This window comes from Acinonyx jubatus, chromosome E1, assembly GCF_027475565.1.
Source record: "Acinonyx jubatus isolate Ajub_Pintada_27869175 chromosome E1, VMU_Ajub_asm_v1.0, whole genome shotgun sequence".
Taxonomy (NCBI): Eukaryota; Metazoa; Chordata; class Mammalia; order Carnivora; family Felidae; genus Acinonyx; species Acinonyx jubatus.
Genome location: NC_069397.1, coordinates 45,277,590 through 45,293,179, shown reverse-complemented (window position 1 = coordinate 45,293,179; position 15,590 = coordinate 45,277,590). Strand labels below are relative to the sequence as shown.

The window sequence follows — 15,590 nt, the reverse complement described above, 5'->3', positions numbered from 1 at the left end:
GGGACAGGAGAGAAAAAGGAGGAGACATAAAACTCAGAATGGGCTCAGCTGCGGGACTGAGGTATGCAAGTCTGCCACGTGTGGCTGTGCAGGTTGTGCACTGCACGAGGGCCACCCTGGCCCCCAAGGGGCAAAAGTTGTGTATGACCCAGGGATTGGGGCACAAAACTGAACTTAGTTCCAAAACACTATGGTTTCATCCACCACTCTACTGACTGGCAAGATAAAGCCAGAGAGCCTCTTAGTTTCAGAATCTGAAGATTCCCCAGCACTAGCCTCCTGTCCCCCTGCCCAAGACCCGAGAGCTATGGACAAATCCCTGGGAGTCCCTTGATTAGCTGAGTTGTAGGTTTTTTCTAAGCTGTCTCTACCTACCTAAGTTCACCCCCTTTTTGAGAACAAATTCTCTCACCAGGTGAGGAAGGGACGCCTCTTGCCAGGGTCTGGACCATGTCTTGTCCCAGGTGGCTGTCACACCTGGCTCTTGCTGAAGAACCTCTGTGGCTCCCTTCCTCCACAGGGTCAAATCTACGTCAACCCCCAACATGGCTGCCTGCACTCCAGCCAAGAGGCTGCACTCTGGGCCTCTCCAGGTGCCGGGCCTGGGCCCACAGCTGCCCCCCACACCCCTGTACCATCCTCCCTTGGTGCCTCTCTTCCTGCAGAGCGCAGGTTGAGCCCGAGCCAAGGAGCTGTGCTCACACTCACCCACAGGACCCATGTGTACTCAGCTAAGTGCCTGGGAATCTGAACTGTACGATAGGAGGCCAGGGGACTCCAGGACATGACCATCAGTGGGGTGGGGACAAGGGGAGGGACGCACAAGCTACCCTCAGAAGACTGAGAGGCTCCTGCCTCCCAGGGTCCCCCCCACCGTGGTGGACCCCAGCTGTGATGCCCTTTGAGCCTTAGCAGCACAGCTGACAAGAGAGCCCTCCCTCCCCCGCCCTCCCCCAGGGTCCCCGGAGAGCTGGTGCCTCCCCTGGGTCCCAATTTGCATGGCAGGAAGGGGCCTGGTGGGGAAGAGGCGGGGAGGGACCGGCTGCAGCCCAGGCAGTTACACGTTTCCCCCCCCAGGAGCCTCTGTCCTCGTCACCAGCTCGGGGTCAGAGAGAGAGACGGAGTGGTAACTATGGCCGAGCTGGTGCTGTCTCCCATGCCCAGCAACTGGCTGGTGGTGTTGCTGCTGCTTCTGTCAGGTACGGCACCCCCGAAACGAGACCCGTGGTTTCGCTCTCTGTCACGGCCTGTTTGCTTGTTTCCACCGCTGTGTCCTGCTCTCTCCAACCTCCCCCTTCTGTCTCTCACACTTTCGGCCTCCTGTCTCCCTCTGACTGCCCCGGGGCCTGGGTCTGGCGTATCACCTACGCTGAGGAGCTCAGGGGGTCCGTGGCCCCAGCCCCTCTCCTGTTTGGAGGGCGTCAGGCCGAGCTGGGTGTGAGGTGAGGGGTTGGTGTCCATGACGTGGTTCACCCCCAGTCCCTTGAGAGCATTGTGTGGGGGCGACACAGGAGAGAGGCTGCCCCCGACCAGACCCTGGGACGTGCATGGTCCAGAAATGGTCCCCTGGTCTGGAAGACAGGACAGCCATCCAGCTGTGACTTCCCTCCTGGTCTCATCCAGGGTGCCTGCTCAAGGCCGTTGGTCAGGTCAAAGGCAGAAGGAGGGGCGGGAAGTGGATTTCTGGTGACCCTGCTCCATTCCAGTCTCTCCGGAGCGAGTGCTGCTACGGTGGGGCTGAGGGGTCTCGAAGCTGATGTCCTGAGAGGAGGAAGTGGGTCTAGGAATGCTGGGGGCCCCAGGGGTGGGGCAGCCACTTTCCAAGGGAGAGCCCTGACCCAGCCCCGCCTACTTCCTCCCACCCAGCAGGTGTGCCAGCAGCCAAAACAGAAGACCTGTACCAGGAGCCCAAAGGTCAGCCACTTCCCCTGCCCCTTCTGGGGGCAAGTGTGTCTGCGTCCAATGCTGATCCCGGTCCCAGGGTCCGTGCCATGGCTGCCTCTTGTGCCCTTGTGCCCCTGCATCTCCCCAGCCGGTACACCCATCTCTAGGCTACCTTAGGGTCTCCATCTCAGAGGCCTGGCTCCGAGGGCCCCCCAGCACCCCTCCTGCCAGCTGTCACCCTCATTAGACATAAGTGTTCCAGTCCCAGAGACTAAGGGGTGTGACTAAACCCAGGCTGGGAGGCGGGGAGCCAGAGGGAGTTCCACTGGGGACTCAGGCTGGGTCTGTCTAGCGGGGTGGGGGGGGGGGGGAGGGTCGGACTCAGCCCGGGAAAGAGTCTGTAACTTTAGGGGCTCTGACAGGCCATAGGGCCTCAGGGATTCCTACGGTTCGCTTACTGGGAACGAGGCAGGAGGGAGGCTTCTTGGAGTAAGTATGTGGGAGAAAAAGAAGATTTAGGAATAAAAACGAAGGGAGAGCACCGGGCCAGGTGGGGGGCTGTCCTATGGGCCTCTGGACCCCAGCAGGAGAGGCCTAGATCAGGCTGCTGTATAGGCATGGAAAGGAATCGGAAGGTTCCAGAGCCCTTCTAAAGGAAAATCAAATGCTGGGGCGCAGGGGGGTGGTGCAATCAGGAAGGGGCGGGACCCGGTGGTTTGGCCTCTGGCCACTCACATGGCTCAGCTCCTCCACACCTCTGCCTCATGACCGTCCTATACCCAAAAGCAAGGACAGACAAGGGTGGGGGTCCGTGGTTGGGCTGGCAGTCGGGAAGATGCAGAGCGGGATTTTGATCCCGGCCTCGGTGCCCACAGGAAGCACTTGTGCCCGGATCTGGCAGAACCCACGTTTCATAGCCCGGAAAAGGGGAGCCATGGTGGAGATCAGGTGCTACACAAAGGACCTGGGAGCGGTGAGCTGGCTACGGAAGCGGGAGACGGACTTGGAGCCCAAGCCACTGCTGAAAGACGCCCGCATCCTAGAGAGCCAGAACGGCACCTTTGCCACCCTCACCATCCAGGGCATCCAGTTTCAGGACAACGGCATCTACTTCTGCCAGCAGAAGTGCTTGAAGGAGTCCCCCAGCAAGGGCTGTGGCACTGAGCTGCGAGTCATGGGTGTGTTCGGGGCCTGCCCTCCAGTCAGGGGGGGAAAAGGGGTGACGGGGCCACGGAGCCTTCACTGAGCCACCCTCACCCCTGCCCCAGCCCGGCCTGCCGCCCGTGGGGGGGCCACATGGTGAAGGTGGCCGCGGCCACAGAACACCCAGGAGAGCCGCTGAGGAGGTCCTGAGGGGTGCAGGCCCAAAGAGGGGGCCCCAGCCTCACCACCCCCTGCCACCTCCCCACAGGATTCAGCACCATAGCACAGTTGAAGAGGAGGAACACACTGAAAGATGGCATCATCATGATCCAGACCCTGCTCATCATCCTCTTCATCATCGTGCCCATCTTCCTGCTGTTGGACAAGGTGACCACGGGGGCCAGGGGGGCGGCCATGGGGCAGGCCAGACGTGGGCAGGGTCTCCATCTCCCCAGCCCCATAGCCTGCCCACTGACACCTGTTCAAACTCTCCTTCACTCGTTCGGTTGTTCTGGCAGAGGGCACCTCACCTCCTCACCCCTCGCCCCTCACCCCCAACCCCTCCCCCAGGGCCAGTCTCCCTGGCCCTCCCCAGCCTGGCCCAGCAGTGGATGGGGTGGGGGAAGCTAACACTCTGCTCTCCATCCCTCGCCCCGCCAGGATGACAGCAAGCCCGGAATGGATGAAGACCACACCTACGAGGTAAGGGACGGGGGGACCCTGCGGCGCTGGGGGCTGTGGGGTGCCTGATGGCACCGTCCACTGGCGTGGTCAAGGAGTAACCAAGGCCTAAGCACCGTTCCATGTCTCCAGGGCCTGAACATTGACCAGACAGCCACCTATGAGGACATAGTGACTCTACGGACGGGAGAGGTGAAGTGGTCAGTGGGGGAGCACCCAGGCCAAGAGTGAGGGGCCGGCCTTCCCCACGCCTCTGGGCCCAGCCAGCTGGGCCTTCATGGACTGCTTCAGAGCCACCGCCAGCTCCCAGCTCATCTCTTCCCCGGACCTCGGTCAGCCTCCGAAGCTGGCCCACCAGATCTGCCTGCCCCTCTAGCCCCTGGTCTCCAGCTCTTACCGAGGAGACCAGAGTAGAAGGAGTGCAGGGCGGTGATGTGGAGTGAGGAGTTCTCTGGGGACAGACTGGACCCAGCCTTCTGGGGGTGCTATGTGGGGATCCACCCCACGTTCAGGACGGGGAAGACAGAGGCTTATCCGAAACCTGCAAATGGACTCAGAGCAGACCAGCTTCCTGCAGAGCCTGGGAAAGGTGGTGGCCCATCCCACTTGGCCACAGAGGGGCCAGGGAGAGCCACCTGCCTCTCCCACTCTCTCCTGCCCTCTCCTACCCCAGGGAGCTCCTAGCCTTGATCCCATTCTCCTATGGAATAAACGGTGTGTCGTGAAACTACACACAGGCTTGTGACATCTATGGGTTTGGAGTGGGTGAGAGTCTCTCTGGGCACAAATGTTTGGGCCCCTGTGGGCCCGTGGGGTGCGGGAGAGGATGACTGCCATAGGGCTCACGGACCTCTCCCGTGCTCACGGGCTTCTCTCTGAAGGCCTGGCTGGGATCTGTGGACATGCCTTCCATCTTCCGTTAGCTGGGCCCAGCCTGGAGAAAAGCTAACAGGCCTTATTGGCGGGCATGCCCCCATCCTGCCTTCTCTTTAGCCCACGAGCAGCGCTTGGGTCCTGCTCTGTAGGGCAGGGGTCTCAGCCCTGGAGGAGCTTGCCCTCATCCACCCATCCCAATCCTACTGTCCTTTAATGCCCTCCACCTACAAGAAGCCCTCCCAAATATCCCCAGGCCCTGCCCCAGCCCTGTTACTGGCCTGTGCTGCCCATGCTGGCCATGTTCTCCAGATAAATGAATCCCTACCAAGCCTGGAAATTTTGTTTTTAAGTTTGACCCAGAGCCATGCAAGAGAGAGATTCCTAAAGAGGGATGCTTTGCGGTGGTGAAGTTTGGGGGTCCTTCATCAGGTGACTCCTTCAGCCTTTCCCAGCACCACATCAGAGGTCCCCTAGGGCCCCAAGCTCCCCACAAAATGATCCCTAGGGCCCTACAAATTAGGGCCCCGACCTGCCAGCTGCAGGAGTGACTGGGAACAACTCCCAGCTAGGATCTCAGGTGCCATTAACCTCTATGTGCAAAGCCAGGCCTCGCTCTACTTCCTGTTGACCTTGGGGGGACCCTGAAACACCTCTTTGCCACTCATGCTCTGGCTTCAGGCCAGAGAAATCTCTGCCCCCAGGGTGCTGCCAGTTTAAGTGGAGAACCAAGCCCAGCATGTGGGGGCCACTAAGGGCAGCCATCAATTTTTTTACTAGCTTCCCCCTGGAACTCCAGGTAGGGCAGGGGGCTGAGGTACCTGGCCCTGGGGTTTCCAACAGTTATTCTCTGCATCGCTCGGTGGTGCTCCCTCAAAGCCATGCTGGGCAGGCCAGGTAGGGCCCTCTCCCTCCCTGGTCTCTGGGCTGTCCGAGAAAACTGGTTTGTTTTGGCATCTGCCTCCACTGAGCCAGAGCCCTTCCTCTCCTGCTGCTTTGCATAGGGGCGCTAATTCTGTCCTTCTACCTCCACGAGGGACCCTGGCAGCCGGGCTGGGGGTGGGAGGGAGTCTTCACTTCTCCCCCAAGCAGGGTCTCCCCCAGCCTGGGGCTGCCCTGAGTCTGGGGAGGCACTGGCTTTACGAAAAGACTAATAGTTCTGAATAACTGAGTTTCCGTAATGCTTTGCAGTACTGTTGGCAGGGAACTATTCGAGCAGCAAGGCCTGCCTCCTTCCCCAGACACCCCTAAAAGGTATCTGCCCTCATGGTTATGATGTAGAAGACCTCCCTGGCCTGTTTTTCTGTCTTAGGTGCTTGTGCCATGGGTATCGCCGTCTCTATCTTATGGGTCCCTGACCCCCAGAACTGACTGAGGCAGTGGAGATGAAGCTGGATGATCCTGGTGGGGATGATGAAAACCCCGGGTCTCAGTTGCTTCATCTGTAGAATGGGAATCATCAGAACTTGTCTGAGAGAAGGGCGTTGAGCCAGATGTTGTTTTTTTAAAAAAAATTGTGCCATGTAGTAAAATTGACTCTGTTTTCTTTCAGTGTACAGTTTGATGAATTTTAGCACATGTGCAGATTTGTGTAACCCCACCGCTGTAATCAGGATACGGGACGTGAACCAAAATCTTTTACTGGGCCCCCAAAATACTTATATAATGAGCGCCTCTTAAATGTCAATAAGATTGTACTGAATACCTCCATATTCATGTACGTACCCTTACGTGAGCCCCAGCATAAGCCTGGAAGGAGGTAGCATTATCCCCATTTGGTAAATGAGCAAATCAAGGCCCAGGAAGATCACAACTGGCCAAAATCACACAGAGACCTTCTGACTCCAAACCCGGCATTCTTTCCGCTATATCACAGCTGCCTCCCTCGGAGGACTTTGCAGCACTGAGACACCGAGGAGGAAGTAAAGAAGGAGGAGAACCAGGGAGGAGAGAATCCTGGGACAACTCTGGCCATCTTTAAATATTTCCCATTGTTCACAAGTCTCAACACCCTGAAGGACCCACTCCCTTCCCAGCCGGGCTGGAGATCACGCCATTGGGCCATCCTTCCAGGGTGCCAGCTCTGGGCGGCTCCTCCAGGCCTCCCCCTCCCCAGAATACAGCCTCAAGGTGCCTCGGTGGGCACATGCCCCAGTGCCCACTGGGGGAATCCAGCCCAGTCCCTCGGGGCCCTGGTGTAAGCATAGGCTGGTTCCTTCTTCGTTCTAGCTTGACTTCCGGCCTTTATCGACGCAGGTGCTGCTAGGCCTGGGGTGCTCTGACTCAAGGGTTTGGGTGTTTTTCCAGCAGAATCAGAGGTAAGAGAAAAACAAAACAAAATGTGAAAAGCTGCCACTGTTTGAGTGTCACTGGCAGGTAGTGTTTTTCCCTTAGCAGGTGTCTGGGTCTTCTGTGAAGGGCCTCAAAGGCCATCTTGGAACACGGGGTTTGGGATTCCCAGATTCTGTCCTCGAGTGTTCTGCTCTTTAGATGACCCCAGTGGCTGGAATCAGAGCCCACCCCTGTGGAATTACCAGATGTGTCCGGCTCGCCACAGTGCTCCTGGTTCTGGCACCTTCCGAATCTGCTGGGGACTCAGCTGCCAACAAAAACAGAACAGCATCAGGGGCACCTGAGTGGCTCAGTCGGTTAAGTGCCTGACTTCAGCTCAGATCAGGATCTGAGGGTTTGCCGGTTCAAGCCCTGCATCAGGCTCTGCAATGACAGCTTGGAGCCTGGAGCCTGGAGCCTGCTTCAGATTCTGTGTCTCCCTCTTTCTCTGCCCCTCCCCCACTCGTACTCTGTCTCTCTCTGTCTCAAAAATAAACATTAATAAAAAATTAAGAAAACAAAAAAAAGCAACAAACCCACTTGGGATACCTCAGCTGCTCCTCCAGCTCCAAAGCCTTCACCTGGAAATGTCGGTGACTCCACAGAGAACAAAAATTAGCTAGCATTAAATCCTGAAGATAGAGTACAGGGTGTTAAAAACACATTTAGAAGGATCCTAGTGCATTTCTCAAATTAAAAAAAAAAAGCCAAAAAAAACAAAAAACAAAAAACCTCTTTCTCTCCGACCTAACACCACTTTCTCAGATGGCGAAAACAGGGGGGCAGGGGGGCGGGGGGAGGCGGTGCTAAACACCTTGTGAGGACCCGCTTAGGGCTCGGGCACAGCAGGTCATGAGTCCGTGCAGAATATTTGTGTGGACTTGTGATCAGCATCTGCGTACCGCCTTGCCTATTTTTTTTTTTCATTTAAATTTTTTCATGGATGTAGTGCCGTGCATTGCAAGATCTTGTACTTTTTATTTATATTTTTGGCACTTGTTATTTGAATTCATTCTATGAGGAGGACATTGAGACACAACGTGGCCTACCTTACCGTTTCTGGGTGGGTGGGCGTTTGGGTTCTTTCCTTGGCATTGTCTTGCATTTGCATTCATTCAAATCCACCTAGCACATGCTTGTTGAGTTCCTGGGTCTGGGGCTGTGTCCCCCCTGTCAGTGCCCCCCTCTCCCCAGGCTATTCTCTCGTCTCTATGTCTTGGCTATTTCTTTATGGCAGTTTTCACAAGATGAAATTTCCTTATATATTTTACCATTATGTATTTATTTGTTTCCTATTGTCTCTCTTCCCCGGGTACTATAAGCTTTAGCCAAGAAAGGATCATGTCTTTCATTCATCAGGGTATGCCCATCTGCCTAGTACAGTATCTGGCATACAGAAAAAGCGACAACTACGTCTAGAACCAGGTTATGCACAAAGAAGAGTGGCAGTGAACGAACGAGTGGATGAGAGGGATGAATCCAGCTTCAAAGGGTTTGCAGTCCCATAAGGGGGCTAAGATGTTCACAAATAAGCATAGAATAAGGCAAAAAGAGTAGAATGATTTCCAGTGAAGGGCACCGGTCAGGAAAGCACCCTAGACTTCCCACAGCTGCTGGACACAGCCGGATACTTACTGCTTCTTTTTCAATGGGACTATCTCCCTGGGGAATAGTCCCCAAAGTGGAAATGACTTAATAGGTCCAGTTATGTAGGGTGTTATGCACTTCTAGATGGTTCAGAGATCCTCAACCAGTGTAAACAACAACCTTATCAACCCATAGGAGTGCCCACCCCCATTCGACCCCCCACCCCCAAGCCCTCCAAGGCCCTTCCTCCATGCTTGGGCCCTCTGGCAAACCCAAGGGTCCAATGAGATAAAGGAAGTGAAAACGTGATGTACACTGAAACGTGCAATACACATGTGAAGGATGATGTGATTTGGTTCATTAAATCGGGCTACATTGGGTTGTTTTTTCTGCCGCTTTTCTTGGTGTCCGTGGACCTCATTCTGGGGTGAAGTTCCTTCCGTTCAATTCCCCCCAACTTCACTGAACATCTTCTGAATGGGGACTTGACCTTACTCTGCTAGCTTTGTGCTGAGGAATGTTCTGTCCACGCCCCACAGCTCCACTGTCTCTCCTGGATGAGAGTTCTAAAGAGTTCGTGCTGGGGGGTGGGGGCACGGGGGGGGGGGACGGGGCGGAGATAGGGACCTTCAGCAGCTATCACTTAGAGCAGAGAAACCGTGGGAAAACCACTCTGTCTGAGTCTGAGCGTGTCCTCATACGAAATGGGCCTCCAGCTCCTATCAGCCAGTGCAGAGCCTGGCATACTCAGGAATAGTGATCCTTTCCCCACCTCCCCTGACGAAGCCTTTGGGAATCCCCACATAATATTCTCTAGAGCCCTTGACCCAACGCTGAATGATCGACCCGGTGCTCAGACTCATGCTGGAAGCAAAGAAAAGGTGGAGTATGTCCCAGGGGCAATCCCAGCCTCCAGCCTCAAGGAAGGCAGCACAGAGTTAGTGGACGTCAAGTGACCAGAGTGGGGGGGAACGGAAAAAATGGCCACCAGTCCCTCTGAGGCTATTTCTACAGCCAGGGTAAGTAAGACCCCCAAAAAGTTGGCCCCACACCCCACGGATTGAACCTCAGAGGGGCTCCTGAACCCTGAAAGAGGCCGCTTTTAGATCAAAAGCAAATCTGTGAGCTTCCACAACAGGTACAGAAAACTCCAGATTTCAATTCTGGAAATAGGAAGGGCTTCCAAACACACTGAATTTCACAGATTCCAAGATAATGGGCAGTTCATCCTGAGCCTTTTTTGGCTGCCCCCAGAGATGCTAATCATGGCCTCTTCCCTTCAGCCACCATGCAGAGGCCGTGGTTGGACAGTCTCTGAACCTGGAGAAGCCAGAGGGTTGGCCCCGTGGTGCCCCAGGAAAGGATGGGTGACCCCCCAGCCCTGGAGGGAAAATCCCAAGTCCATAGCCTTCAGTGCCTGCCTCTTGGGTCCAGTGACTGCCACCATGGTAAATCTTTCTGTAAAGGTGTATCCCCAGGGACCCCCAGAGTCCTGTGAGCCGATCTAGTTCTGGGGTCAACAGAAGTTGGTTTGGTGAGAGAAGACACTCCCCGGATCTGGCTAGTTCCACCTATTCTCAGCAGTACCCTGCCTATGCAGAGCCTCAGCCACCTTTCACCTGTGCCCACCTTGTGTGCTTCTCAAGCAGTCCCCAACTTGGGCTCCTGTACTCTCACTCCTAGGGGAGGTCTGAGGCTTCCCCCCTGGTCCACAGTTCACATACAAGTCTCATTAGCTAGAAACTGGTCATGAAGGGTTCCACATCAGTTCCCCTCCACAGGGTGGAAAGATGGGGGTGGGGAGGCAGAAAGCTGTGTGGGGCTCAGAGAGCTTCCTCCATTTCCCTCCTGGCCCCTTCTCTCTGGTAGAGCTGCAAGGAGGAGAGGAAAGCCTTCTCCATGCTCCCCCTCTTCTTTAGGCCTACAATTTTTCTTTTAAGTTTATTTTCAGAGAGAGAGAATGAGTTGGGGATGGGCAAAGAGAGAGGGGGACAGAGGATCCGAAGCAGGCTCTGTGCTGGCAGCAGAGAGCCCAGTGTGGGGCTCAAACTCTAGAACTCTGAGATCATGACCTGAGCTGAAGTCAGACGCTTAACCGACTGAGTCACCCAGGTGCCCCAGGCCTATATCTTTAATGACAGCCCACTCTGATCCTTCCTCTGTCCTGCCTGGAGAACAGCTCCATGGGTCCCAGTGCCTTCCCTAGCAGATAATGAATCAGGGCACCGTTGGACAATGGCTCCAGGATGATGGATGAAAAGGAAGCTGTATCCCAAAAATGGGAGGTGGCAAGACGCAAGCACTCCCCTTCTGGGCCATGAGGGTGTGACTTTTCAATGTTAGTTGCCAATACCATAACCAACGGCCCCTAGGAGGGTTTCCTCATTCACTTGTTTATTTTCCCACAGGGCAAGTGCTAGATGTTCTTAGACTCAAGGAGTGGAAGGTTTAAAGGGAGGGGAAATGTGTTCTTTCCCGCTCTGAGCCCCGGGGGTGATCTGATGCCGGTAACTTGTGGATGCTGCAACAGCCCCAACCCTGGGCACGGGGAGGCTGGAGGGCAGCAGTCCTACATAGCCCTCCCGGCCCCAGCCTCACGCTACCACTTGGTCTCCAACATGCACCCCAAGTCTCTGAGCCAGTCTCACCTGGGAAATGGGCAACAATCTGCCTCTTAGGGGAAGGACGAAATGAGGCAGAGGGACCCTTGGGGTTAGGGGCAGGATCCCTGGATTCAGAGGGATTTAGAAGATAAAATAACTGAGTGGCCCACCCAGTCTGCTCAGGAGAAAGGATTTGGGATGATGCAACATGGGAAGAGCAAGGTTTGGGAGGCTGGCTTTGGCTGAGGCAGCTCGTGCAAGTGAGCCTCGGTCAGCTCCTCTGTAAAATGGGGTGGTAATAATACCTCCTTCACGAGATGGCCGCGAGGGTCAAATGTGACAATGCATGGGCATGCTGTCGCACCCTCATCAGCTCTATGTGAATATAAGAAAGGGGCACCTGGGTGGCTCAGTCGGTTAAGCATCTGACTCTTGGTTTCTGCTCTTCATGATCTCATGGTTCATGAGTTCGAGCCCCACATCAGGCTGTGCAGTAACAGCACGGAGCCTGCTTGGGATTCTCTCTCTGCCTCTCTCCCTCTCTAAAAATAAATAAGTATTTAAAAAAAATTTTTTTTAAGTAGAAGAAAGACTAAAAGGAGCCTAGGGTGGTTGGGGAGATCATCTTTCAGGGTGCTGTGCCTGGACTTTCAGTGCTGGGAATGAGACCCAAGCCCGCATGGGCTCTTCTGATCTTGAGACCCTCTGATGGTGACTGGGTTGCCAGGGGGAAGTTCTTGTGGCCCGGGTCTGTTCCTGGGACTTCTGCTTCTTGGTTGGCATCTCTGTAGCAGGTTCGAGGAGCAGAGTGATGTCTCTGGTTTTGGTCCTCTGCCTCAGCCACCTGGAGGAGCCCCCATGGCAGAGAAATTGGAGGGCAGTGTGGGGTCGAGGCCAGCACCAGCTGCCTTGGGCCGGACCAGGTGGTCAGATGGTGGTAAAGGGCAGGGGGATGGTGACAGCGACGAAGGTGGCAATCTGGGACTGAATTGTGCCCAGAAACCACAGAATCCATGGCTGTTCTGGGCTCCCTTTCCCCAGACGCACATTCTGTCTGGTAGATGGAGGGGAACCGTGCAGGGAGGAAAATAGGAATAGAGAATGAGGGAAGGTAGCGCAGCTCTCACGGCACATCCAGCCTGACATAGCTCCCCTTTTGGGGGCCGGGGTGGGTCCTCCTCACCGGAGTGGACAACCCCCCGATGGTACCTGCCAGAACGCACCTGAACTCAGGCTACTCCCTTCTGCCGCCTCCCCCTTGAAATGAGTACAGATCGGATGTTCTCTCAAGCTGAGACCCTGTGTGCACAACCCTCAGGGCCGGTGACAGCGGACAGGGGAAGATGGCAGGGAAGGCCTGGGGGACATGACCCCAAGAAGAGCGGGAACAGGACAAGAGGGAGGAGACTCTAAATTATCCATCAGCACAGGCCGGCCAGTGGCCCGATGCATAAATGTATAGAGAAAATAAGTGGGGGCGGAGGGGGATAGAGAAGGGACCAGGGTATAAAAAGGGCCCGCAAGGGACTGATTCCAGGATCCCAGCACCCGGCTCTCCAAACCGCTCAGGGTCCTGTGGACGGCTCATCCCCAGCTGTGATGGCTGCAGGTAAGTGCCCCTAAAATCCCTTTGGGTTCAGTGTATACTGAGGCACAAGGCGGTGGCCCGGCATGTGGATGGGGACGCTAACCCTGGGCTTTGGGGCTGCTGAATGTGAGCAGAGACATCTATGCCCAGACATTTGGCCAAGTTTTAAATGTTCTCCGTCCCCGGTGGGGGGAGGGGAAGGGCTGACAGGAAACAGAGGCCTCTTGCTGTCTGGGCCATGGCCTCGCCCTCCGGGTCCCTCTCTGTAGGCCCTCGGAACTCTGTGCTCCTGGCGTTTGCCCTGCTCTGCCTGCCCTGGCCCCAGGAGGTGGGTGCCTTCCCAGCCATGCCCTTGTCCAGTCTGTTTGCCAACGCCGTGCTCCGGGCCCAGCACCTGCACCAGCTGGCCGCCGACACCTACAAAGAGTTTGTAAGTTCCCCAGGAATGGGCGCCGGTTGGGGGGGGGCGGTGCAAGAAGGGGTGAATATCACCCCTGGGACGTAATGGGAGGAAACTGAGGAGCTCAGGGTTATTTCATCCAAGTGAAGAGGCTGTCAGCTGAGCACAAACTGAGGGAGCTTCCGAATGAAGCAGTGATGAGGACCGTGCAGCTGAGACCCGGGCGGGCATTCTTTCTGCAGGAGCGGGCGTACATCCCGGAGGGACAGAGGTATTCCATCCAGAACGCGCAGGCTGCCTTCTGCTTCTCGGAGACCATCCCGGCCCCCACGGGCAAGGACGAGGCCCAGCAGAGATCCGTGAGTGGCCAGGGGCGCCCGGCCAAGGATCAGGGGCCTCCCTCGTCTGCAGGAGTCAGGCCCTGGGCAGCCTTCTCCCTGGGGCCGAGGGTGTGCAGGGAGGCAGGCGGGCAGCCCCCGGGCAGAGGCTGGCGTGCCCACCGCCCCCTCCATCCGCAGGACGTAGAGCTGCTCCGCTTCTCCCTGCTGCTCATCCAGTCATGGCTCGGGCCCGTGCAATTCCTCAGCAGGGTCTTCACCAACAGCCTGGTGTTCGGCACCTCGGACCGGGTCTACGAGAAGCTCAAGGACCTGGAGGAAGGCATCCAAGCCCTGATGCGGGTGGGGACCGCGGCGCTGCGGGTCCTCTCCCTGGGGCCTGGCGGCAGCCAGGCTGACTTAACTGAGGGGTGGGGGCTTGCGTCCACTGGGAGAGGCCGCCCCTTTCTTTGTAGTAAACAGTCCAGCCTTGACCCCTGAGAAAGCTTACTTGTTTCCCCACCGTGAATCCTCCGTGCCCTTGTCAGAGCCCTGGAGGGGAGGGCCACCCACAGAGGGACAGGGAAGGAGCAGTGGCCAAAGACTGGGCCTCTCCGTCCCTCCTCCCCTTTTTGCAGGAGCTGGAAGATGGCAGCCCCCGGGCCGGGCAGATCCTGAAGCAAACCTACGACAAGTTTGACACAAACTTGCGCAGTGACGACGCGCTGCTCAAGAACTATGGGCTCCTGTCCTGCTTCAAGAAGGACCTGCACAAGGCTGAGACGTACCTGCGGGTCATGAAGTGTCGCCGCTTCGTGGAAAGCAGCTGTGCCTTCTAGTTGCTGGGCATCTCGGTTGCCCCCTCCCCAGCGCCTCCCCTGACCCTGGAAAGTGCCGCTCCAGTGCTCACTGTGCTTTCCTAATAAAATTAAGTTGCATCGTATCATCTGAGTAGGTGTCATTCTATTATGTGGGGCAAGGTCCAGGCTGGGAAGACAGCCGCAGGCATCCTGTGGGGGCTGACTGGGAATACCTGACCTGATTCCTCCTGGGCTAGAAAGAAACCGACACATTTATTCCTCTCCATCACACATTGGGTCCCTGCCCAGGTCTGAGGTCCCAGCTCTCTGGGCAGTCATAGGTCAGGAGCACCCCCATCGAGTACCTGGAGGTGTTCCTTTCTCCCCCGCGGGCACCACAACACCAAATCTAGCCCCCAAGAGCAGGGAAAAAATGAAAAGCAAAATAAGCTATTAAGTACAGAGGCAAAACATATCGACATGGGAGAAAATTATGAGAGGAATCCTAGAATTACTTTTGTGCACAAAGTTGAAGGCGAACACAAACTAGACCCACCTACTCTTAGGAAAGGGGAACAATGCAAAATGGCTTTGGGACAAACAGAACCAGCCAGTTTGGGATCTGGATGGTGGCAAGGGAAGTGGAAGAAAGACTCTAAGTTGGGGTTGCAAATTCAGGGCCAGCAGGTGCCAGGTAGACAATTACGAAAGTAATGAAGGCTTGGTGTGAAAGGATAAATCATAACTGATGCTCCACTTCCTTGTCAGGGACACATCCCAGCGTGTGGGTACCGGGGAAGTCAAGAGAACTCAGGACCCAGCTAAGGTGGGACCTATCGAACTGTGTTGCCATTCAGGACTGTGGGAAGGGCTGCCAGACCTTCTGATTTTTCGAGGCAGACAGGACGTCCAGACTTTTTCCTTTTAATGTTTATTTATTTATTTTAAGAGACAGAGAAAGAGCAAGCACAAGCCAGGGAGGGGTAGAGAGAGAGGGAGAGAGAGAATCCCAAGCAGGTTCCACGCTGTCAGCACAGACACTGATGAGGGGCTCGAACTCAGGAACTGTGAGATCATGACCTGAGCCGAAATCAAGACCCAGTTGCTTAACCAACTGAGCCACCCAGGCACCCCAGGACATGTGAAATCTAGTTTTTAAACGTCGGTGACAAATCCCTATTGAAAACATGTTTAAGGACAAAAATTAATCCAAACACAGTTTCTCCTCAAGCTGTCATTGAGCAATTTCTTCTGAGAACAGTGGATTGGGGTAACTTGTAAGGGCAAGAATCAGAAATAGTTGGACTTGTATTTATGCTCACGAGTAGATTACTTAACCTCTTGGGGACCCAGGGTCCTCGTGTATAAAATGAGATGGTAATA

The 15,590-nt window shown here is 55.7% G+C and overlaps 2 protein-coding genes across 3 annotated transcripts; both read left to right on the top strand.

The window, feature by feature from the left end:
* Positions 1 to 1,032: 1,032 nt before the first annotated feature.
* Positions 1,033 to 4,440, top strand: CD79B (CD79b molecule). Of its 2 annotated transcripts, none has more exons than XM_015076415.3 (6): positions 1,033 to 1,199; positions 1,867 to 1,914; positions 2,760 to 3,062; positions 3,296 to 3,414; positions 3,688 to 3,729; positions 3,841 to 4,440. In XM_015076415.3, exons 1-6 carry the CDS (start codon positions 1,133 to 1,135, stop codon positions 3,937 to 3,939), a joined length of 678 nt encoding a protein of 225 aa, XP_014931901.2. In that variant the 5' UTR covers positions 1,033 to 1,132; the 3' UTR covers positions 3,940 to 4,440. The 2 variants fall into 2 exon arrangements, with proteins under 2 accessions (XP_014931901.2, XP_014931902.2); XM_015076416.3 differs by having other exon boundaries at positions 1,034 to 1,199; positions 1,870 to 1,914.
* Positions 4,441 to 9,168: 4,728 nt separating this feature from the next.
* On the top strand, positions 9,169 to 14,332 carry GH1 (growth hormone 1). The gene is made up of 4 exons (XM_027047949.2): positions 9,169 to 13,120; positions 13,333 to 13,449; positions 13,609 to 13,770; positions 14,046 to 14,332. The coding sequence occupies exons 1-4, from the start codon at positions 12,860 to 12,862 to the stop codon at positions 14,244 to 14,246; spliced, it is 741 nt and encodes a 246-aa protein (XP_026903750.2). The 5' UTR covers positions 9,169 to 12,859; the 3' UTR covers positions 14,247 to 14,332.
* Positions 14,333 to 15,590: the final 1,258 nt, after the last annotated feature.